General features: G+C 49.2%; 1 protein-coding gene across 2 annotated transcripts in view; it reads left to right on the top strand.

Moving 5' to 3' along the window:
* The first annotated feature begins 3,300 nt into the window (after positions 1–3,300).
* The window catches only part of LOC119160052 (sn-1-specific diacylglycerol lipase ABHD11), a 49,765-nt gene continuing 27,190 nt past the window's right edge, over positions 3,301–25,875 (top strand). The window contains exons 1-4 of one of the 2 annotated variants that reach the window (XM_037412797.2): positions 3,301–3,434; positions 21,028–21,200; positions 22,476–22,632; positions 25,034–25,207. In XM_037412797.2, coding sequence (XP_037268694.2) covers positions 21,037–21,200; positions 22,476–22,632; positions 25,034–25,207 — 495 coding nt within the window. In that variant the 5' untranslated portion in view covers positions 3,301–3,434; positions 21,028–21,036. The remainder of the gene's footprint in view (positions 3,435–21,027; positions 21,201–22,475; positions 22,633–25,033; positions 25,208–25,875) is intronic. The other variant, XM_037412798.2, reaches the window with a different exon arrangement.

Here is a 25,875-nt window from a genome sequence, read left to right as displayed (position 1 = left end):
TTCAATCTTACCCTAACACATTGGAGAACTTAATAGATGACAATCACTTCTTACTCAATCCGAGTAAATGTGCCCTTCTCGTGTTTCCTCTTCAATACCCCATGCACGCCTCAATGCGTTGTCTTTCTGAGGATATACTACCGGCGGAACCGATTGAATACCTAAGGGTACTTTAAATTGAACCTCTTAACTGGCGACAACACGTGAAATAAAAAGCTAGAAAAGGGGCACGTGCCGTTGGCACGTTGCGTAGGATAAGCAACTACCCCAAAGGTATGAGAAGAGACACGCTATAGTTATGATATATTGCAGGTATACGATTGTCCTATTTTGGAATAAGGTTGCGTGCTTTTCTCTAGTGCTGCAGCATAGAAAATCCGGCCTTATTATTATTTTAGAAAGAGAGCACTACAATTGAAGCTTGGTTTTCCTAATACGGTTTCTAACGCAAATTCATACATATAATTGAGAGTTCGTTTCTTTTCCTACAAGTTTCGCATTTACACCATGCAGACATTCTCAAGAATTTTCAAGTCACCACTACAACAGCGGAATCAGCTTTTATTTCCTTGCCGGAATTATTTTTCTGTGGGCCGATAAGTGGGCTGATTTTACCATCCGGCCATAATTTCACAACCCACAAATCACGTTTGTACAACGTTTACAAGACCCACTGAATGTATACGTATGTGCGATAGAACCCCAACTTGCGATAATCCATACACTGTGGATTTAAAATTAGACATTTTTCTCATAATAAAAAATTACTACTCTCTCAAACTCCAGATGGTTTATGATAAGAACACTTGACTTGCAGAGCATCAACATAAAAATAATAATTACCCTACTGTGACGAAAAGTCACCTGCTGGTATATTTAGACCGCATTCCGATATGTCCAATTCCCTTCCGCTACCCGATTTCAAACCCGTTTGTGGGGCTGAATATCTGGCATTGGTGTTGGCCTTGTGAAAGTTAAACACGAAAAATACATATGCATTTATAATAACAGATTGTCTGCGTCTCTGCGCTGCACTTTCTGCTGGTGCTTGACTTGTGCTTAATAAAAGCGTCTCGTGCAGTAATGCCCGCGCATTTCAGAAAAATTTTAATAGCTTGGGTGCCTGGGAGAGAGGGGCTATTCATAAATGAAATGGTCGAATATTTAGGGACGTCGTCAATAAGTGGGTCGCTTTTACCGTGTTTTCCACCATCCGCTTATGTGACGGCTGCGCGAGTTCGCAGGCGTTACTTAAAGGGCCACTCACCAGACTGGACAATTTTGAGCTGACAAGCGCAATGCGTAGACGAGGCGTTCATGATCACGTCTGCAAAACTTTGCAACGCTACGCGCCATGGAAATGGGTCAAATTTCAAGATGAAAGCTGCCCCCCCTCCCCTCTGCCGGCGCACGCGTAGAGAATGAGGACATGACGTGGGCGTAGGAATGGCCCTACGTACATGGCAATGCAGTGACGTTGGTGCTCTACAAAGACAAGTCTGCTCCTACGTTGTCAACAGTATACCACGTGACATGGCAAAAATTATTTAACACAACATGCGTAGTTTATGTATTTGTTGGTTTAAGAGATTAATAAAACTTGAAATAAATAATGAGACAAAATAAGCAATTGTGCGCGTTTTTCTTTCATTTTTTCCCGTGAATTGCTACGAGATGCGGGGCTAATGTGCCAGCGTTTCGCGTGCGTCCGTGTCCACTCGGTCAGCGCATTGAGCAGACGACCGCCATGGAACGCTCCTACGCGTTCGCACACTCATTGTGCTCATCTACTCTACCGCGTCTATAAGCCAGCGTTCCCAAACCATCCCGCAGAAACATGCAGAATACCACAAAATAACGCTGGTCAACAAAGCAACGCTGCTCGCGTGCTCGGGTGTTGGACTTATTTGGGCACGTCATGCGCGCGTCCCCTCATGGTCGGATGCTGGAGAGGGTAGGGAAGAGATTTGGCTTGCGAAGGCTACGCGGAGGAGCGGCAAGGGTTTCGAGCTCGCCTCCTCTCACCCTCGTTTCGCCCCGCTTCAAAAAACCAGATTTCTCCGCTCGTAATGAACCGATTCGAAGAATTTATGTGGCAAAACGTTCCTCATCGGCCACCCAACAACTTCCACTGTCTAACTAAAATTCGGTATGGGGCCTGGTTAGTGGCCCTTTAAATAATGTTTTGCAGACACAGCACTGACAAATTCCACCGAATAAAGGCATTTATTATACTTCTGGCGGACATCATTTTGTGAAACATGTAAACTAGAAGGGGCATTGACAAAGCTGCGCTGTCGGGTGGCGAAATTTAATTTCTATCAACACAGATCTGGTCAAGCTATTTCTCCATGGTGCGCATTCAGTGGCAAGGTGTAAACTATTTATAATTTTTTTTACCTGTAAGCGATTTACTACAGTTTGAAGAATCCAGTTAGAAAGACCTTTAAGTGTTATTAGAATGCCTTTATCTGTGCCCGTGTTTTTGTCTTTCGGCGCCTCTTTTTTTGACTTCTCCAGTGCATAGGTTTGCGTGGCTCTGCGAAATTATCGCAATGAAACCAAATGATTAACACACTAATTATATTCTTCTGTGTCGACACATGCATAACTTTTTAAATTTAAGAAAGAACATGTTTGAATTTCTGATCTATGACTAATAAAAACATTTTTTATACATTTGGTCGAGCATCAAAATTTCTATTAAAATGTGTGATGTTTTCATTTTACATCCTCAATTACTATAGAGTTTCTTAACACTTAATAAGACCACTCAATACTTGGCCCATCCCCACAGTGGGTATGAGCCACATTAGAAGGTGAACAAGTACAAGAGCGCGCGCACAAGCTTAAAAAAAAGGCTTATAGTTATTCTCTTTCTAGGATAGCTGTTAGGTTAACGGATTAAACTGTGCTGAACTTTGGTGTCTCAGGTTTAAGGCATTGCCACAGGGATACTTTCAATGCGGCTTGCGATTTTATTCAGGCATCCAAACGTATCCGATTGTGATCCCCAATTTATTATCGTTTCTGATCAAGAAGTGCTTTTAACATAGAATATGAATGGTTAGATGAAGTAAACGCAGCCGTGGGGTCATCACAAAATCTAAAATATTAAAATCTCTCAAACCATCATTTCAATTTTTTCCCAATTTCTCTCTCTGTGTGTGTTTTTTCTTGCATTAGTTTTATTTTAATATAAACTCATTTTCAAACATAGTTGTAATGCTGACACAAAAAAAGTACGCTTTCTTGGCAAATCTCTCTAAGTGGGTATTTTCCAGGAAACAAACAAACAAACAAGCTCTTTCCCCTGGCAGCGCTCGTGCAGTTCGTCATCGTGCACGAACCAGGCGTTCAGCAAGGAAAGAACTCCTGGGTGGTTTCGCGGCTGAGCTACGGCACTTCCACATCACCCGGTAACGGCGATATAGGTGAGTCCTTAGCTCAAACAATATGCGCGCCACAGTTCCTCTTCTAGTGCACATCTACTTACCTTAGTGGCTCGTCCACAGTGAAAGAAAACCCACGCTGCGTTCATCTCTTCCTATCAGCCGGACTACTTGTTTCGTGCTTCGTGACCACGCCGATACAGGCTTTGTGACCACCGAGGGCTTGTCCAATGTCTTCCCTGCTGCACGTTGCCGCAATTCCTTGGCGAGATTGGAGATTTGTATTATCTCACTCCGGAGTTATGACCAGCCACGATGGTCGCTCGACTGCTGACCCGCAGGGCACGGGATCGAACACCGGCCGCAGCAATCACGTTTTTGATGGGGGCAAAAATACTTGAGGCCCGTGCGCATAGATTCTGGTGCACGTCAAAGAACCCCAGATGGTCGATGATTTTGGGACCTTCTACTTCGGCGTCTCTTCTAGTCATATTGTGGTTTTTGGGCAGTAAACCCCAACAATTACTTTATATCGAGAGTAGGGCGACGTAAGAAGACGTGAAGGATTTCGCCAGTTTATTTGCAGGGTCGAAGCGGAGCGGCGGCGGCTGCCAGCGTCTGAACCGCCAGGCGCATGAGCCTGTTCCGTAATGGCTCGCCTCTCGAGCTTTGCTTCAGCTGTTCCAGAGGTGCGCCACAGTTGCTGAAAAATGATGATGATCTTGACTTACGATGAACATGACGCTACAGATTACTCCCCTACTCCAAGAAACGAGCCCGAAATGAAAGCGACGGTGTTCACTTCGCGAAACGAAAGGGTCTGTGGGAAGTCCCGGCCGTTAACGCGCAAGAGGTCAGAAGTCACGAGGTTTCTGGCGGGCGACTCTGGGAGGGAGAAGCGCAGTGAGTTTGGGTCATGACGAAGAAATGGTGTTGGCAGGTACGGCCAGGTCTGCAGCTGTAGGGGTACACTGGTGGTGTTGGTACTGGGAACGTGTACGGGGTAGGTGGGTGACACGTCGACGACACAGGGGACACGTCGATGGCCCCGGTAACGATGGAGGCAGCGGCACATTACGGGTTGTGGCAGCTGCATCTTCTGCCGTGTCGATGAGCCGCGATTCTTGCGCAGTAGGTCAGCGTGGCTCGACCAGTCTTGGTGTAACAAGGTGTCGAGTTCGAAAACTCGTGGCTTACCACGCCACTGAACGACGTGTGATGCGTCGGCATGCGGCGATCACTCGACAAGGTGTTCGAATGCGAGCCGATGTGCGACGCCAGGTCCACCGGTGGGTCTGTGGCGTCAAAGTCGTCACAAGCCGTCGATGGCGTTGAAATTATCAAGCTTCTTTGCGCGGCAGCAGGTGGTTGGTCTGCCTTTTATGTCTGGTGGTCTGTTATGCGCACCTGTGGCGAGCCAGATGAGCGGTCCTCGAGAGTTTCGGCCATAGTATCAGTAACCCCCACGTTCGGCCATGGCTGATGATGGGCACTAACTTCTTTTGCGGGACACATCAAGGGCGATGCCAGTGGCTGCTGGCAAGAGGCGTAAAGCGTTGAGTCCGATAAAGAATCGAGTTGGTTCGTGGACGTCTATGTCTCCGTGTCCATCGCAGACTCCAGAGTGTGCGGTAATGTAGCCGTCGTGAAGCCTGATATGTCAGAGGGGTCGTGGGCCGTGGAGGTTCGGAGATGAGCAGGTGGCGAGCATGTCTGAAGTACCATCGGCTGATAACGCCAAGAAACGCACCTCGTGGTGCACTGGTCGATGGCAGCTGGAACGTCTAGAACTTCGCCGGGTGCATGGTCGGGCGCTGAAATTGTTGCGCTAGTGGCCGGACGAGAGGTGGAAGGAGACGTAGCCGGAAAATAACTATGTTTTGTTCAAGAAAGCGCATGCTGGCTGGTTGGTACTGCTCGCTGTGACAAGTTACTTCCTTGTCACACGTGCTCTTTTATAACTATGTTGCCGTCCTATTGCAAGTGTAACTGCTGTCTTGCGCAAACAGTGCCCGAATGACTGGGAGCCACCTAGAGAATCTGCCGATGAGATTACGCGCACAACGCGAACAATATCAGAAACTTACGTGGCTGCTAGCGATAACGCGCGAATCGTTGTTGGCCCATGTATGAATTCCAACGCGCTTCACCGCGAGACAGATTATCGATGGACGGACGCTCTGTGGTTCTATTCCCCGATATCAGTGTAGTCTAACGCGTGATATGAAGGTTGTCGTGGATGCGTGGACCAAGAACTTCAACAGCGCCACATCCCAGAATAGTGTTTCGAGGAGGGGGTGGTATGACGCATGATCCATTCCCGTTTAAGGAAGAAGATTAAACGAAGCTGTCCTGAGCACCAGCTTTAACACATCTTTCGCAGCAGTTTTGCAATCACATGCGAAGATGAGATCCCCCAAATACACTTGATCGCAATGAAGGGAAGGCTCATAGTAAAGGGAAAGAGTGTAGAGTTGTAGGGGCAATCGTTGTAGCATGGAAGAACCAATGAGGGAGAGGAAAATGCACAATCTTGAAAACGTTTCCGTGACGGCCTATGCGACGTCAGGCACGTCGATGCTCGTGTGATAACCTTCATATCGCGCGCGACTGTACAGATTGCATTGCTGTGGTTTCATCATCATCATCATCAACATCATTAGCCTGACTACGACCACTGCACGGCAAAAGCCTCACCCATTATCCGTCAACAAACCCGGTCTTGAGCTTTCTGCTGCCACATTATGCCTGCTAACTTTTTAATCTGATCGTCCCACCTTACTATGTCTCCCCTTCGTGCGTATGCCTATTCTAAATATCCAGTTAAATGACCAGTGATTACGCTGCCTACGTGCTACGTGCCTGGCAAATGTTCATTTATTCTTCATTTCAACTACTATATTCGTAACCCCCGTGTTGTGTGGGCGTCGGTTCATGCGAAAGAGGAGCAGACAAGTTTTCTAGGAGCGAGAGATGTTTATTGCCACATGTGCATCGTTCCGTGGCCCGGACCAGATAACCCCCGGGTGAGATGTCGCGCATGCTTGTTATTCGTTTCATGCGCGTGCGCATTATCGGCTTTATCAAAGGCGGCGCTTGGCCGAACACCACATCCCTCCCTTTTTGTATTGGCTACACTCTACCAAGATAAACTCCAGGTTGATATCTCTCAGGTGGTTGACGGTCTCTCAACGGGTAGCGCCTGGCAACCGCCGTCTGAATGTCTTGCAAAACGTCAGGACTACTAGTGGTAGGAGCGCAGGATGTCCCTGGGTCGACGCTTGGCTAAACCACCAGGAACTCAGATCTCTCCTGGTCCGACGCCTCGCAGTCTGCGTGTGTGGTCCGCCTGAGCAGCTAGTCCTTGTGACGACGCCAGGTGAAACTGCCCCTGGTTGTGGTTACACGAACGGTGAAAGACAAAGGGCCTGACTGCCCACCAGAATGCCAGGGACTCATTTGGGTTCGACGATAATTGCGAGCCATCACTCGGTCACCGACTGCTATGTCATGATCACGACGTAGGCAAGCCACGGTTTGCTTGAACTGATTATACACAACCCTTCCTCCCATTAATGGCTTGACAACGTCGAGTCTACTTCGCAGCTGACGATGTAGCAACAAGTTTGCTGCTGACTCCTTAGTTGTCGCATGCGGCGCGTTGCGATAAGCAAGCAAAAACTTTTGTAGTCTCTGATGTAAGATGTCCTTTCTAGAAGGTTTACGAAGAGCGTTTGTAAGTGTCTGAACAAAACGCTCTGGAAGCCCATTTGAGCTGGGATGATACGGTGCTGTAAATACGTGACGACAGCCCATTTCTTTGACAAAAAGCTTAAACTCTTCCGGGGTTGAACTGCGGCCCGTTATCAGTGTTTCAGGGAAACCAAACCGTGAACAGTTCTTTCAATCTGTCAACGGTAACATCTGCTGCAGTCGAGCGCACTAACACTTCCGGCCACTGGGAGTGCGCGTCCACGACTACAAGAAATATCGAGTGCAAAAAGGGACCAGAAAACTATGTACCCGCTGCACGGCGCTGTTGGCCAAGACCAAGTTTAAAGGGGCACTTTGCACAGTTCATCATGTTGTTCTTGACAACTTACGCAACCCTTGACACGATGCTTGAGGTCCGCCTCAATGGACGGCCACCCCACGTAGCTCCATGCCAGTTGATTGCTGCGCACGATGCCTGGGTGCCCTTCGTAGAGTTCGTCCAGCAGCAAGCTGCGCAACTTTGCCGGCACGATCACTCGCATCTCGAACATGATGCAGCCTTGGTGAAGTGTGAGCTCGTTGCGTCTGTCGAAAAAAAGGCTTCAAATTTTTTTCAGTCACAGACAGCGGCCACCCCGCAACAACAAATCCATCACTTTACAAAACAAGGGGTCCCGAGCTGCTGTTCGCGATGCAATGTCTTGGCTCGAAACTGGCATTGATTGCAACCACAATGAATAGAAGGTTTCCTCTTGGCCCCGCCGCGGTGGTCTAGTGGCTAAGGTACTCAGCTGCTAACCCGCAGGTCGCGGGTTCGAATCCCGGCTGCGGCGGCTGCATTTCCGATGGAGGCGGAAATGTTGTAGGCCCGTGTGCTCAGATTTGGGTACACGTTAAAGAACCCCAGGTGGTCAAAATTTCCGGAGCTCTCCATTACGGCGTCTCTCATAATCATATGGTAGTTTTGGGACGTTAAACCCCACATATCAATCAATCAATCAGGTTTCCTCTTGTTCGTGTGTTTCATCTTCCACAATTGATAGCGGGAGGTGAGCAGATATCGGCTTCAGCGTTCTCGCTTGAACGCCTCAAGATGAGAGCATACTTACAAGCGATAGTGTGACAGCCCAGCACTGCAAACGTGCTGCCGCGATGGTTGGAAGACCGGTTGTCTGGCCCAAGACTGTCTTAAGCGGTTTACGGTTGGTCACTAATGTTAACGAATGACCATAAATGTAGAAATGGAACTTCTTAACACCAAATATTATTGCATGGGCCTCTTCCAAAAATACAGCCAAAAATGGCTGTATTTTTTGGAATCGGTTAATGGCCGCGATGCGAAAGCGATTGGCTTCGTGCTGTCATTATCCAAAACATGAGAAAGAACCGCGCCGAAACCACTGCAAGTCCACCAGGAACTGCTGAGTAGGGATCCGGCAAGTGCGGGCAGCCGCACTCGGGAGCACTTCCGAGGTCGACGGCCACTTTTCGGGCCTCGCACGCCGAAACCCTTCAGATCTGGATGGCTATGCTGCTCCCCTCGCTGTTACGACGTTGCTTTTCCACGTCTTCGCAGCTCGGAGCCCTAACGCATGCACAGTGTCAGCTCATCCTCCGGCATTTTAAGTGTGAATACACTTTATAAGCGACCCCAAACCATCCACCGCCGTTGGCGGCGTCCGCAGTCTTCTCTCTATCTTTAAAAGAAGGACTTGGCGGGCCGCAGCGCGACGCTCTACCGAATAAGCCACGGACCCGACGCTGATATCGGTGTCAGTAACGCGCCTTATATCTTTAACGCCGCTGCGCGCGTCCCCCTCCCCCTTAGCTCGCTCCTCTGCTCTCCTCGCTCACTGCAGCTGCGCGCGCACCCCTCTCTCTCGTGCGCCCGCCTTCTCTCTCAGTCTCCCGTCAAGAGCAGGTCGTGCAATGGATGTCCCGGAGGCAACGCTATCATCAACAACGAATGCAGTACAACCGAATGCCAGCACTGCGCCCGTCGTTGGAGGTGACGGTACCGCGGTGGTCTCGCCGACGTTGGAAGACAAGGCGGCGCTGTGAAAGGCTCGTGAGACCGAACGTAAGCGGGCGAAGCGTGCAGCGGATGCCGAACTGCGCGCTCGCGAGGCCGAGGACAAGCGGGCGAAGCGTGCAGCGGATGTGAACTGGGCGCTCGCGAGGCAGAGATAAAGCGTCAGCATCGAGCCGCAAACGCGGCCCAAGAAGCGGAACGACAACGCAAGCGTCAGGCGGAGAAGAGCGATGAAGGCCGGCGTCAAGACGCCGCTCGCAATCGTCAACGGCGAGTGGACGTTCCCAAAGCCGTTCGAGCCAGTGAACGTGCCGCGCGGGGAGGGGGCGAGCCCTGGACTTTGCTCGTCCGGACGTGCGTTTCAAACGCGACTTTGTGGATCGCAGCTTCGGTCACAGCTGCGCCGTGTGTGACCGGCTGTGGTTCGATAACAACCTGAGCTGCATTTCGGCGTGAGGAACGAGACCAACAGGTTTAACGCGTTGCGGGTTATTTGGAACGAGTTCGGAAGACGGTCGGGCGAACACCGATGCGACGACATGGATGCGCAAGACCCGCGGCTGGCTCCCTTCGGTGCGTTCCGGGTGTGTGCGTCTTGCCGAGAGTCCCTGCTGGCCGGGCGGGTTCCGCCGTTGAGCAAGAGCCACGGCTACGCGTACCCGCCTCGTCCCACGGACCTCCCCGATCTGAACCCGGTGGAAGAGCGCCTCATCTCGCCTCGACTCCCCTTCATGAGCATCAGGCGGCTCACGCGGGGCAATGGTCAGTACGGTATTAAGGGACAGATCGTGAACGTGCCCATCGACGTTCCGAGCGTGGTGGAGTGTCTTCCGCGGCTGGTTCCCGAGGACGTTGCGATAGACGTGCACGTGAAGCGGAGGCTGGTGAGACCGGCTACGTACAGGCGCGGACTGGTGAAGCGCGGTAACATCTTGGCGTGGTTGAAGCACCTGGAGCATGCGCCGTTGTATGTCACTAGCGGCGTGCGCATCGACTGGAGTCGGCTGGGTGTCTTCGATGACGATGATGCGGCCGTTTGTGAAGGTGCACGCGCCCAGGGAGGAGACGACGCGGATCGAGACTGTCCATAGCATCACCCCGTGCATTCGCACTTAACCATGTTCACCCTCGGGGAAATGCTTGGGAGTTTTTCTTCACGGCTCAGGTCGCGTGCCACAAGCCTTTTGAATGCAAAGCATTTCTTAGCGAACTTCGGCGACATTGAGCGTATCTATCTATCTATCTATCTATCTATCTATCTATCTATCTATCTATCTATCTATCTATCTATCTATCTATCTATCTATCTATCTATCTATCTATCTATCTATCTATCTATCTATCTATCTATCTATCTATCTATCTATCTATCTATCTATCTATCTATCTATCTATCTAAGACGTTTAGCTCTCCTGGCCGTTTCGATAATGGCATCAATACCAAACTTCGTATTGCATAACATGACTGTATGAAGAACATATTTGTCTAGTCATAACATGAAAATCATGATATGTATGTCAGGACAGTCATGATTTACATTGCATGATCCTGCAGCTCAAGCTCTGGTTTCGTTCACAAGGCATGTTGCAAAACTGGGATGGTATGGCATGCTTGCATGGCGAACTTAAGTGACAGACCCTAAGATGAAAATCATGACATGTGTGTCATGTAACATGACTACATGCCACGCTCATGATGCGCTTGCGGCCGTTTCACTAGCGTAACATATACCAAATTCGGTATTACAGTACGTGAATGAATGACAAAGGTATGTGCCTGGTTCAAACATGATAATCATGAAATGCATATCATGTAATAACATGACTACATGCCACGCTCATGATGCACTGGCGGCTGTTTTGCTAGCTACACTTATACCGAAGTTGTTATTACGGGCCGTGACTGGATGACGAAGGTATGATACTGGTGCAAACATGATAATCTGATAATCATGATATGCGTGCCATGTAAATACACGACTACATGCCACGCTCATGATGCGCTGGTGGCCGTTACGCTAGCTTCACACGTACCAAACTTGGTATTACGCGATGCGAACGGACGACATAGGTAAATGACACATCCAAACGTGATAATCACCACATGTGTCTCATGTAACATGACTACATGCCACAATGATAATGCGCTCGCGGCCGTTTTGCTAGGTTCACATATGCCAAATTTGGTATTACGTGAAGCCGATGGATGACGAAGGTATGTGACTGGTCCAAACATGATAATCATGAGATGCGTGTCATGCGAGAACATGACTACATGCCACAGTCAAGGTGCCAATACATTTCGACGTGACGCGGTGCGCGTGCTCGCCGGCGTTCCTTTCGTTGCATCATGCCGGCGTTGCCGTGCCAGGCGCCAGTCCTGCCATATACTAGCAGGCGCGCGCCGCACTGCGTTGCTTTGACGCATGTGTGTTTCAGCGCGTCCGTCGTCCCTCCATCACGAAAAGAGGCCGACACAGTGTTTTCTCGGTAACGCACCGGTGCGAATTGGAGCATATCAATTTCGTGCCGGTTGCCGTCGGGCAGCGCTGACGGACGCTGGTCGCTAGGGAGCCTACATGAACGGCCGTTTTTAGGATGGAGACATCTTAATAAGTGCCTTCAAGAAACTCAGCCAAAACCAGCGGGCAACGGGGCACGCTGTTGCCAGCTTCCACCAAATTCAGCATAGTTTTCTGTGCGCCGCCATTTTGGAGCCAGCCGCCGCTCCCTCCAGCTACGCGAAGTACGGCGCAACAAAAAGGAGCCGACCGTGTAAGCGACCCAGTTCTCAAAGTGAGCGCACGAAGAAATTCGCAGCCCAGGGATTGGCCGCTAGGGGTCTTGGAGTGCAGCAGCACTTCACTTCGGCTCCGTGCCGCGACAGCGAAAATTGCCAATCGCTGGTATCTCGAGTGCTCTCAACAACACGAACGCCTTCATACAGGTGAGCGCTCTCCACTAACCCCTCTTGAGGTTTCGGCGAGCCCCAGGAGGGCCACCAGGCCCAAAAAACCAGGCCCTGCAACGCCACCGCCGTGCTAGGCCTTGCGACGCGACGCGCCGCAGCCTCCTCACCTTAGGTCAGCATGGAGGTTCGAGTACAAGGCACGGACATGGACCCAAGCCAGTATGACCCTCGGGACTGGACCCAAGTCCTCAGAGCCCAGGCAAACCTCCGGGAAACACGAAACGCGACCCACGGTGCGAACGCCGATCCTTCTGTGCGAGAGACGCCGAGCCAGTCGCGCGAGACTCCGCAGACCGCCACAACCCCCGGGCTACAGAGCTCTTCGACGCAGCTGCGCGTTCTCCATACAACCGCCCAAAAGATCAAGCAACTACCGCCTCTTCCACTCGACGGATTTAAAGTGGTGTTCCGCTCTTAGGAAGGCCTTGACCTTACGACGCTCCAGCCACGCTACCTCCTCACCGCTCTCATGCAGGCCGCTGCGCTGACCGACCCATCTACGCTGACCCTCTGGATTCACCCTGTCAATAACACTTGCACAGTGTCTGCGGTGAATGAAAAGGACGCGCTCAAGCTTGTGCAGCTACAGCACATCACCTACGACAAGCATGAGTATGCCATGACGGCATACATCGCACCCCCCGATGGCTCAGTCAGGGGTGTTATTACAAACGCCTACTGGAAGAAATCACCACAAGAACTACTCGCGGACTTGATCTCCCGCAACCCCCACGAAACTATACTAAACGCTCGACGAATGGGACTCACGCGATCGATTCTCATTACCTTTGGACAAGCCACCGTCCCACGAAAGATTGTTTATGATGAAGGACTGCATCTGTGCACGCCCTATACACCAAGGGTCGAGACGTGCAGTAACTGCCGGACCATAGGCCACCGCACGGATGTATGCATACAACCTAGGACGCCCAGGTGCCCCAGATGTGGCCAATTACACCCGAAGGAGGCAAATCCAACGTGTACTCTAGTCTGCATCATCTGCGAAGGCCCACATCTGTCGGGGACCCAGGAGTGTAAGCACCGGCACCTACCTAAAGTAACCAGGCCCAAGTCACCACGTGAACCATGATCACAGGAAGGAGTAGACCACTCACTACGCGGTGCAAGCACCAAACGCTCTGAGCCACATGCCGGCCAACGAAAAGGGCAGTCGAAGAGTTCCGACCAACCTACATGGGCGGACAAGCTGAAGACGCCCAATGGGACCAGACCGCCGGCAACCAACACTCCGCCTGCCCCGGACCCCCGTGACCAGAAGCTCCGGGCCCTGCGTGTGGAGGTAAGCCGTCTCACGACCCTTCTAACACAAAGCCCTACTCCCCCCTCACCTCCTTCGCAACAGCTGTCCCCAGAACAAGTCACCCCACCCACTGCGCAGTCACCCAACAGCCCCGCCACACACTCCTCACCCCCCCTTAAAAAGAAACGCAGTTCAGACTCAGTCGACGATTATCAGGCTGACCTAAGAAACTTGGAAGCGAAATTGGACGCCAAATTGGTAGCGTTGGAGGCGCGCATCGAAGCTAAATTTTCAACGATAGTCGAGCAGCTGTCTACTCGTTTTGAGCAACAGATGGATGCACTATTCACACGCCTAACCCAAACTCTAAAAACTAGGTTTACGCAATTTGAGGCCCGCCTTCAGAGGCTCGAAACTACCAGCTCATCACATGAGGGGTCTTCTACCTACATCTCACACACACCTGCTCCTTCTATTTCACTTCCACTACAGCAACAACAACCAATCCTAGCCCACGCTCCAATATGGCGGGTCGTGATACTTCTACCCACCTATCACTAATCCAATGGAACTGCCGCGGCTTTCGGGGCAAGCGCGCACCACTGCAGCTCTTAATACCTGCCCTCCCTGTCATACCCAAACTTCTCTTGTTACAGGACACGCAACACCAAGCCAAACTTCCAAGTTACTATGCAGTACACTCAGACCCCACTGACACTCCCCGAGTGTCCACACTTATTCATCGCACCCTTACCTACCAAGAACACACAATCACCTCCTCCACTCCGTGCGTCCTCATAGAACTCATCCCCACGAAACTTAACACACCTCCGATTTTTATAGCCAATATCTACCACACCCCACGCAAGGCCATGGCCACTCTCGATGCGCTATTGCAGAGAATTCACCGCATCGCGGGCCGAAACCCCCTACTCATAGGCGGCGATTTTAACTCTCAGCATACAGACTGGGGTTATCGGTACACCACAGCACGGGGTCGCAGGCTTTGGACTACCATTCAAGACTTGCGCCTCACTACACATAACAACTTTCTCACACCAACCCGAATCGGCAATAGCGTAACAGTGGACACTAGTCCTTACCTCACACTCAGCCGTTCTCTCAAAGATATCTCATGGTCTCGTACACAACACACACTTGGAAGCGACCATTATATTATCGCCATACAAATACCTCACGCACCACACAGACCTCGACTCCTCACCCACAATCTGATTCACTGGGACGCTATCCGATCCGCTCGTCGGGAACTCCCCAATACCCCGATACAAGACATTGATCATTGGGTCTCATCTCTCCTAGATGATATAACCGCACACACACAAAAGATTACCACACCGCCCAACACCCCTACATTGGACACTCGCTTAGCCCACCTCTGGGAGGCGCACCACAGCATACTGGAGAGATGGAAACGACAGAAACATAACAGAACGTTAAAACGCCGACTGACTACGCTACAGACACAAATAACTGCGCACGCCGAGGAGTAGTGTCGTTCCAACTAAGGTCAGGTGTGCAACAGCATAGCTGGCAACCTCTCTACCAAGTACGCATGGCACCTCCTACGGCACCTTATCGACCCTACACACTCACGCACAACGTCACATCACATTACACGCCTACTTCACAACTCCACGCTTTCCCCTGACACCCTTCTGGACCAACTACGCACAACACACACGGCACCCGGCACCTCCTCCCCTCTCCCGCCCTACACGGGAGCCCCGAATGAAACCCTGGACAACGACATATCTGAGCAAGAGGTCCGTATGGCCCTCCAGAACATCCAAACAAGCTCTGCACCGGGGAAAGACGAGATAACTAACTCCATGCTCCGTAATCTGGATGATCAATCGATTGCACAGATTACACATTACTTTAATAAATGCTGGAAGGAAGGCACCTTGCCGCAATCCTGGCGCCATGCCAAGATTGTATTCATCCCTAAACCTAACAAACCCCTTACCATATCAAACCTCCGCCCCATTTCGCTCACATCGTGTCTCGGGAAGCTTCTCGAGCACGTTGCTTTAAACAGACTGACTCAACACATGCACGACCACAACCTATACCCGCACAGCATGGTGGGCTTCCGCCCGTGTCTCTCCGCCCAAGATGCCATGCTTCAACTGACGCACGGCATTCTTGATCCTCTCATCCCCGCTCATACTAAAGCCGTCTTGGCCCTGGACTTAACCAAGGCATTTGATCGAGTAGAACACCGAGCGATCATGGCGGCTGTCTCCCCCCTCAATGTGGGCGTTCGTATGTACGCCTACATACAAGCCTTCCTATCAGGACGCACGGCCGAGGTTCATATGGGCCCCCATGCGTCCCCTCCATATACCCCCAGTGGTGTAGGCACTCCGCAAGGTTCGGTCCTTTCCCCTTTTCTCTTCAATGCCACACTCATTCCCTTAGCTCGCGCTCTTCACAATATCCCTCACCTTCACCACACCCTCTATGCAGACGACATCACACTGTGGACCACCCACGGTAGTGATGGTGACATAGGGGAAACCTTACAAACCGCCGCAAACATTACACAACAACACGCACAAAGCATTGGTCTCTCCTGTTCCCCGGAAAAATCTGAGCTGCTTCTCATACGCCCTTCACCACGTACTCTTCCCACTGCCCCCATCACCGTTACTCTGGACGGGCGCCCTATCCCAGAGGTCGACACAATCCGAATCTTGGGCCTTCACATCCAAAATAACGGCCGTAACACTTTCACTATCCGGAAACTCAAGCGGGTGACGGATGCGCTCTCGCACCTCGTCCGCAGAGTTTCTGGAAAACACTATGGCATGAAGGAACACGATTTGTGTCGTCTCATTCATGCCTCCATACTGAGCCGCTTCCTTTATACAATCCCGTATCTCCGACTTCGACAAGAAGAAATAGCCAGCCTGGATGCCATGCTTTGTAAAGCCTACAAGGTGGCCTTACACCTCCCCCCTAACACACAGACCACTAAACTACTTCAGCTTGGGCTCCATAACACCACACACGAACTCACTGAGGCCCACAGACGAGCGCAATACACTCGTTTAGCTCAGACTTTCACCGGACGCTACATACTTAACACCCTCAATATTCACATACCAGCAGCCGACCCCACACTTCTACCAATCTCCCGACCCATACACACACAGATAATAGTTAAACCTCTCCCAAAAACACCCACGTTACCTACCTATCAGCCCGCCGCAAGGCCCATGCAAAAGCTCTCCACAAATACTACGGTTCTGAAGAGGACGCCGTATGGGTGGATGCCGCTTGCACGGGCGACGACGCGGCAGTTGCAGTCGTTGATCGCACACTCCAACCCACTGCAACTCTCCACCTTCCTCCTGCATCCACCCCGGAATCCTCGGAAGAAGCGGCGATCGCACTTGCCCTCGCACACACTGATGCCCGGTACGTCCTTTCCGACTCGAAAACCGTGATCCTAAATTTCGCGCGAGGACGAGTCCACGAGAGCGCTTTCAGAATTCTCAGCTCGCCCACCAAAAACCCGGCCCGCCATGTGGAGCTGATCTGGGTGCCTGCGCACTCTGGAAATCCCGGCAACGCAGCCGCCAATGACCACGCCCGAGGTCTCATCAACCGGGTGGCGGCGGAATCGGAGTCGGGCTCTTCCGGGGAGCGCATGCATTCGTTCAACGAGATGACCCAGTCATATCGCGCCGAACGCCAGCTATACCCACCACCCCACCGATCCCTCAAAACTTTTCACCAAATATTATGGCGTCGCCTTCAGACCCGCACCCGTCCCTCCCCCTGTTTTCTTTCCCGTATTTACCCGGGAGCGTACGCCCCGTCCTGTGCTCAATGCACTCACCCCCACGCTACCCTTACCCACATTCTCATGGAATGCCCGGCGGACCCTCCCCCGCGGGGCCCGGAGCCACTGACCACATGGGAGGAATGGGAGACCTTGCTGCGCTCGACGGACCCGGCCAAGCAGAAGATCGCCACTGACCGGGCCGCCCACGTCATGGAACTACATGAACTCATGAACACATAGCGCAGTGGGGTCGTGCGGGGACCCTGGGACGTAAGTGCCCAAATCCCTTGGTCTAATAAAGTTTTACCTCCTCCTCCTCGCAGCCCACACACAATCACTTGCGACATAATACTGAGGTTACGCTGACACGAACGCAAGCGTGGCAACAGCTCAGACTAGCGAGCGCGTCTCCGTACGAACGCGCGGACGCGTCCCGTTTGTGGGCTTCCTACTCGCAATGCGTGGATGCAGCAACGACAACTTCGGTTATCTACTCATTCGCGAACAGCGCGAAACACATATACGTGTGCCGCAGGAAAAAACAGTGAACGAAATACGCAGTACTCACAGAGCAAATACGAGACGCACTGGTGGGCTCCCAGCCGTCTCGCTTCACTTGAGCCAGCCATAATTGTCGTCGGCCAGGGCTCGCTGGGAAGCGGAACATACGCACCCCCTTTCTGTTGTGGTTAGTGCAGAGTGGTACGCAGCATCCAGGCATTCTAAGGCTTCACCGGCAGCGTTTAACACGCTACCGCTACGTTCGACGCCGTATTATTGAGAACTAAGCGCAACCAGGCGTAGACGCAGTGCGGGCACCAAGATGGGGCGACAGCGTGGCGTTGCTGTCTGGCAACATTGTGTTTTGGCGGGCGGCGGTGCGTTGGCGGCATGTAGTGGGTCAAAGGCTGACATCACCCTAAAAACGGCCGCTCATGTACGCTCCCTACTGGTCGCGCCTGGCGTCAGGCTATAGAGTGCTCGCGTTTTACTAACGTAGCGTCGCTGTGCCCAGTGTGCGTGTGCGTCTACGCTACATTGGAGTATATCGGGCCCTTCATGATGCGCTCGCGGTCATTTTGCTAGCTCTAAATTTACCCAATTTAGTGTTACGTGACGTCAATGGATGATGAAATATGACTGGTGCAAACATGATAATCCTGACATGCGTGGCATGTAAGAAGATAACATACCATGCTCATAGCGTGTTTGCGGCCATTTCGATAGTTCAATATATACAAAAGTTGGCGTCAGGTGAAGTGAATAGATGACAATGGTAAATGACACGTCTAAACATGATAAACATGGCATGCCTGTCATGTAAATCATGACTACATGCTACGCTCATAGCGCGCTCGTGGCCATTTCGCTGGCTCCACATATACTAAATTAGGTATCACGTGACGTGAATGAAAAAGGTTAACGACACATCAAAACATTATAATCATGAGACGGAAGTCATGCACGGTATCCTTTACCTCCACCTCGTAACGTTGCGCTGATTTCAAAGTGACATATCAACATTTATCATTCGTGCTTCGCCGAATGGCAGATCCCACTGTATATGGCAGATCCCACAGAAAGTGGCAGATCCCCCAGAAAATGGCAGATCCCACTGTACGTGGGATCTGCCTTTTTTTCTTTTCTACCAATCTCCTGCGTCGACGTGGCTGGCGCGCGTGCCGTCGGGTGACTTTTCGTGCACCGTTGGCGCATTTCCACGTTCGGCACGCACATCGTGCCCTTTCTTTACTCATCACGCTCTCCATTTATGGCAAAGTGCTCTTTTCTGACGAGAATGTTGCACATTAGTTCTGTGTATATTAATTTTCAGACCTACTTGTCTGCTTCCCGTGTGCGTTTCAGTAATGATGAGCTGTAATTCGTTCCTTGAGTTACTTATCAAGGTAATGCCATCAGCGAATAGGAGGGTATTGTACTATAATTTCTATTAGCTCTTATCTCTAACTTCTCTATCTAGGGTTCTGAAAACCTCTTGTAAGCACGTGGTGAATAGCGATAAAGATATGTCTGCTTGTCTTAACTCTTCTTTATTGGGAATCTTTCGCTTTCTTTATGGAGAACTATGGTGGTTGTGGATCCGCCGTAGATTTCTTCCAGTATGTTTATGCTTGGTTCATCGGTGCCTTGACTCCGTAGCGCCTGCATTACTGCCGATGTCTCGACTGAGTCGAACGCCTTCTCGTATTCTATGGAAGATATGTATGGCGGTCGATTGTATAGCAACCATTTCTCTATTACCTGATTGATAGTGTAAATATGGCCTATTCTGGAGTGGCCTGTATACGAAATCCCGCTCGGGCCTTGGGTTGATTGAACTCTAATGCCACCTTAATTATATTAGCTATTATTTTTGTAAATAGTTTGCCGAGAACCGACAGTAAGCAGATCAGTCGTAATTTTTCAATTCATTGTCGTCTCCAATCTTATAGATTAAAATGATGTTGGCGTTGTTCCAAGATTTTGGTGCGCTACCCTAAAGAGACACTTCGTATATTATAAGGCGGTCAGTTTTTGCAATTGCTCCGCCATATTTCAGTAGTTGGTTGTTACCTTATCCTCGCGAGCGTCTTCTTTTTTTGCATCCATTCAATAGAAAAAATAGTAAGGAACGACCTGTAGGTCTTTCATTACTATTCTTGTCGTTACTGGTAGGATATGTCGAATTTCTCTGGGCTATTATATAGCGATATTATCCTCGTTGTTTCGGCTTCTGCACAGCAGTCTGTAGAATTCCTCCGCCGCCTCGACTATGATTGATTAGGACATTGCTTTTCTTGTCCCTTATTGCAGACATCCGACTTATGCCTATGCACATGTTTGCCTTGGCAGCCTTTAGGCTCCTGCCACTTTTGACAGCCTGCTCAATTCTTTCCATGTTATACCGTTTGATGTCGGCTACCTTGTGCCTATTGATTAACTTTGAAAGCTCCACTAGCTCTATATTGACGGTCGCATTTGAGGCTTTTATTCCTTGTTGTCTTTTAATGAGAATTTTTGTCTCCCGAGATAGTCTGCAAGTGTCTTGTTTAATGACTGTACATGCGACTTCCATTGCACACTCTTTGATGACTAGTAAGATTATCATTCATTGTGTCAACTCTAACGTCGGTTACGTTGTTTAGAGCCTAGAATCTATTCTGAAGGGAAACTCGTAATTCCTGTACATTCCCACTCGCCGCTAACTTATCAATTGCGTTCTGGAGTATCAGTTTATGGCTTTGCGTTTTTGAGTCTAGACGCATGCAAGCTCCTAATATTTTATGGTCACTGCTTGGAATCATGCCAACGACCTCTACATCATGTACAACTATACGTCTACAGCCTGTCTGACGTAGTTAAGGGCCAAATAAGCAGTTTATAGTTTCTATTTACCGGGCACTATAGTTCGACCAAATGAGCAGTCTAATCTTGGACACGCCGCCTGCCGCCTTCATCTACGTCACGGACCCGTGAAAATGGGATCCTAAGCGTGCGTACTAGTTTGAGGGGAACGATAATAAGCAAAGGAAATTAGGCTGTCACCTAAAAGAGGGGCACAATGGGTGATTCGTACCTTTACTTAGTCGGACCTTTCCCGTCATTTTGACGAAAAAATTGGCCGAAACACCTCCCTCACCCCTGCTTAAGTTTTCTGAATTCCTTGGTTCGGGATGCGCTCATTGTCCATGCTCTTGCCATCTATTGCCTAGTCCGTGCTCCTGTCCGTTGTCAGAAGCGTTTCTTCTTTCGTCTACTAAAGGTGTGACGCCATATTCGCGCTACGCCATCATTTCAATGAAACTGAGGCTAATACGGAGTGCTTCTACCCACCGCAAGGCTCCCAGCATGGCTGCTGCGAATCGAGGCCTTCATCTGACGCTGTGGAAGACGTTTCGCAGCCTCTCCTCAAGCAGAGCCGCCCATTGTCGTGCAGCGGCGGCCACGAGCTACATGGGAGAGTCTACAGGTTGGCGTCGACATGCAGTGGCGCGTTACTCTAGCAATACCATGTGAGTATGTTTTTTGTATGAGCCCTGGACGAAATTATTGTACGAAATTGTTGCAAACGTGCGTGCGTGTTCTTGTTCTTGAAGCTCCATAGTAGCAGTTGCATTCAGTTGCGTAAATCAAGAAAACAACCGAAGGGGCACACATTTTTAAATTTAATTTAACAATATTGTTAGCTCGTAAGACGGCCTTTCAGGGTGGAAGGTACAAGTATGTAACTGCCGAAATTCGCAGTGAAAATCTAAGGCCACCTTGCAGGGTTGATTACAAACAGCAGCCAAATTATGCAAAAGAAATGACAAAGGCCCACTGAGAGAGTACAAATAACGAGCAGAGAGAGAGAGAGAGAGAGAGAGGGAATAAACATTTATTAATAACAAATGCACACTGAGCCTTCTTTGGGTGGGGCCCTCAGCACAAAGTGTTCAAAAGCAAAAGAAACAAGCGTAGACAGCGTCGCAAGACAGTTTTAAAGCATTAATGCAGAATTAAAGCTATATGTATACCCACAAGCTTATGCGTAGAAAAGCACTTGTTTTGGACTACGGGGGCTGTCGGAGGCATGATTCCAGGAGGCACAGTCATTCCAGAAGACATCTTGCCAGGACGGTCATTTCGCCTACATAAATGTTGTAGGTATTATTTTTACCCATGTGAAACCTAAACTCATGGCTTGAAACAAAGTTGAAAAACGTATACCTGGTTTCCCAACGCGCGTAGTTACATTGCTCTTCTGGTTTGCTTTGTCCTCCGTTCCTTAGCATTTTACAGACGTAAGACACGTGATGGATGTCAGTTCAAATAAGCGGAACCTTTTTCCATGGGTTTTCTTTGTCATATGTTCGTTAGCGTTTTACCGACGTCACATTCGGGACTGAAACGATGTCAGGTAATAAAAGTTTTCGCTAATTTAGATTACCTGGGAGTCAAACACATGACCTGTTGGTCAGCGACAACACGAGGCGGACGCTTCATCATGCACTGTCTTATGGGCCCCGGCATAAAATGCTTTTGAGTTATAAGCATCTTAATTGTTAACACCGCTTCTCTCAGGTGTGTCATTCGCTGCTTATGATTTGCGAAGAAAGTATACAACATGCTTGTCGTGCCAAGCACGTGATTACTACGAGACAAAAACTTGAGAATTTGGAGTGTATACGTCACAGTTGATTTCACAGCTTCGCGAAAGTTCTCTCTTCGAATCACGTGGATTCATACATGCGCGAAACACGTGCGTACTGCTCGATTCCGTTTATTTATTTTTATCTATTTTTCAGAAAAGGAGCTGTCAGCCTCTCCTACTGTCTGCACAAATCACCCGATGCAGCGTCTGCGTCCGCGCTGCCACCTATCGTGGCAATGGAGGGAATGTTTGGTCTGAAGGAGAACTTGACGGCCGTTTGCAAGGCACTGGCTGCTAAGACAGGCCGAAACGTAATTCACGCACTTCATGCATTATATATTGGTTCGACTACCCCGTGCAAAACTATTATAGCGGTGTAATATTTTAGTCTTATTTCGTCGCATATGAACATATACTTTCAGTGTTATTTGGTCGTATATGTACATATAATTGTTCAGCTGTTTAAAATTGACGGTATAAAAACACGACTACTTCGAATACAATCCTCTACATATTCTCCTTACATTCCGACAAAGTCCGCAAGAAGTTATTTCATGTTCAGCACGATATTATGAGTTTTGTAAACGATCAAATCCATGATTTATGCTGTGTTCTTAAATGAACAATTTCTCGTTTTTTTTATGTTTGTTCTTTGTGATTTGGTTTTTTTTTTCCGACTAATGAGAGGGACAGTGACGTCAACATAACAGAGCTGTCGAACAAGAACGCAGGGGTGACCCGTGGCACGGTGGAACATAGCCGCACCCTGCCATCGGCTCACCCGAAAGCCCAAATATAAAAGAAACACTGGGGCGCTATTCTGGACACTAATTCCTCCATATTGTCAAATTTCGTAAGGAAGCATTTTAAGCCAATCAGAGAGGTCCTAGGAGCTCACTCGGCCAACTAGCATCGAACAATGGTGGAATCTGACAACATGGCGGAATTCAACAATGTCCAGAATAGCACCCGTGGTTCGTTGTTTATTGGCAAATAGGGCTATGCGCGTGATCATATAGTTTCTCACAAATACCCAGAGAGAAGTGTGGCGCCACTGTCTATGTGAATTTCTTAAGGGGTGATGTTGGAGCACTGCGACTGACGGTATATGCGTCTGCGAGGCTTGTGTTGGCTGGTGTTGAGCGAGGCTTCGGCTCAAAAGCAATCATGACTGCGTAAATGAAGCTTCTCTAAAACAATACGTTTTTAAACATATCTCATTCACGCGTGTTATATTTCAAAATGAAGGTCCACTCACATTGACGGCACAACCAAATCAAGAAGGAAAGAAACAGACGACATAAAAGTGGCGAAAAGAACGCTCGCTTTGTCGTCTGCCTGCGAATTGAGCGGCCGTTAGTTACGTTTTACGCTTCGTAAAATTGTACATGAACGTAGAAGGTTCTACTGTAAAACAAAACACGCTTACGTGCAATGAGAAAAATAAACACCTTATTACGTGATTTTAGTAAGAATTCAACTATTTCAACGTGAAGCCAGACGCGTCTTTGAGGTGTACAAGCCCGAGTCAAGTTCGAAGCTCACGTATCCCGTCATTCGCTTCCATCCAGCAGCTCGATAGCGCGAAATTTCCCTCTAGGTATGATTATCAGAGACTCCATGCACGTGAGATCCTTTTTTCTTAGTTTTTTTTTCGCCAAAGTTACGAGCAACCGTATCTTTAACGCACTTGCTCACATGAAAGTTGCTTGTTGGAGCGCTTCCCGCCGGCCACATCTGCATTGGAAAATGGAGTCTGCTTGGTGCTCTCGATATCAGAGGGCTCGGGAAAAACGCAGCGCCGTGTATATATAACAATGTTGCCGTTCCAGCCACCGGTCGCTTTTGCCTACCTTTTTCCGTTGGTACTGTAAGTTCGCACAGCCATTATAAGAGAGACGATTGGAATGCAATTTGATTGTTACGAATGAGAAGAAAATTGCACCGTCAGCAGTTGATGATGGCTGATTTTAAATGATAATGTCCACAAGATGGCATATGTACGGCAACTGTTTGTGTTCAAATACGTCTTCGCTTTGTAACAATTACGTTATAGCATTTCCGCATACCTAGAATTACAGCCTTGGCTGAACATAATTGGCCTTAAAAAGCGATATATATATATATATATATATATATATATATATATATATATATATATATATATATATATATATATATATATATATATATATATATATATATATATATATATATATATCCCCATCAGGCTCGCATCAATACTGAAGCGAGACAGCACGAGCGGAAGATCATCTATTACGAATACCACCGCGTTGTGTTTTTCCAACCTGGTGACGAGGTGCTACTTTTGACACCTATTCGCACTCCTGGTCTCTGTGACTAACTCCAACCACGCTTCATCGGGCCATACATTGGTTTAGAACAGACTTCGCCGCTTCATTATCGTGTGACACCACTCGTCGCCCCAACAAACGGCCGCTACCGCAGCACAGAGATTGTCCACGTTTGTCGCATGAAACCTTTCACGCGACGTTCCCCGTCACTTTGACTTACGGCGGCCAGGGTGTCCGCTTCCAAGTGGGGGGAATTAGTGTGGGCATTTGTAACTTACATCGTCCTCATCCCTGCATAATCACAATCACCATCATCCGCTTGTCTCTTTGCCCTCATTGCCACTCTGGTCATCATTATCGTCATCGTCTGTGTGCTGGCTCTGCCCTCTAAACGCAGGTGTTCGCGGTTGATATGCGCAACCAAGGTGACAGCCCCCACACAGAAGACATGAATTACGAGCTGACAACCGCCGACCTAGAGCTGTTCCTCAAAAAGCATGGAATGAGCAAGGCGACCTTCGTGGGTCACAGCTTGGCTGGTCGGATGGTTATGTACTTCGCCGTAACCAAGGTCAGCATCGCCTTTTGCGGCATAGCTTTCATTTAAATAACACTAAACAAATTCATTTCCCGAATACATTAGTAAATCACCCTTATTGTCAAAAGCGTGACTATCACCCTCTTGATGACCCTTGTTAGCGCTAAGAAAAACGCGAATAAAAAAAATGCGCAGATTCCTTTACTTATTCGCCTGAAACAACTCGAGGGCGAGATTCATATTTTTTTCTTTTTCATCTTATAGTTGATTATATTAAATGTTGTATTACTCCAACCACTCGAAAAAAAAGTAGAAGATATACAGGGACCTGCGCTCTGGCAGTATCCTCGGTTTGCCGAAGAACTTGTAGTTGTACTACAGTGCCTGAGCAAACGAGTACGGCTTCCTACTGCTACATGTTATATAACACATATTCTATTTTACACTGTTACTCCACAGCAAGCCCATAATATATAATACGGATCAACCATTTCATGAGAAAACTTAAACATATCAGAGAGATAAAAACTTAAAATCGGTCAATCGCGTCAGGCATTACCCATCGCCCGTAACCGTTGGCTAGAATACCTTGGCAGCAGCATGGGCTTGACTGGCGTCCAGCTGGACATTGGGTCTGGGTTGCGGAGCAAGGCCTCCCAGATTTCGAGTGTGTGCGAGCCATCATACTGACTCTGACATGT

This window comes from Rhipicephalus microplus, chromosome 3, assembly GCF_043290135.1.
Source record: "Rhipicephalus microplus isolate Deutch F79 chromosome 3, USDA_Rmic, whole genome shotgun sequence".
Classification (NCBI taxonomy): Eukaryota; Metazoa; Arthropoda; class Arachnida; order Ixodida; family Ixodidae; genus Rhipicephalus; species Rhipicephalus microplus.
Note: the sequence above shows the minus strand (reverse complement) of the source record. Positions and strands in the feature narration are given on the sequence as shown.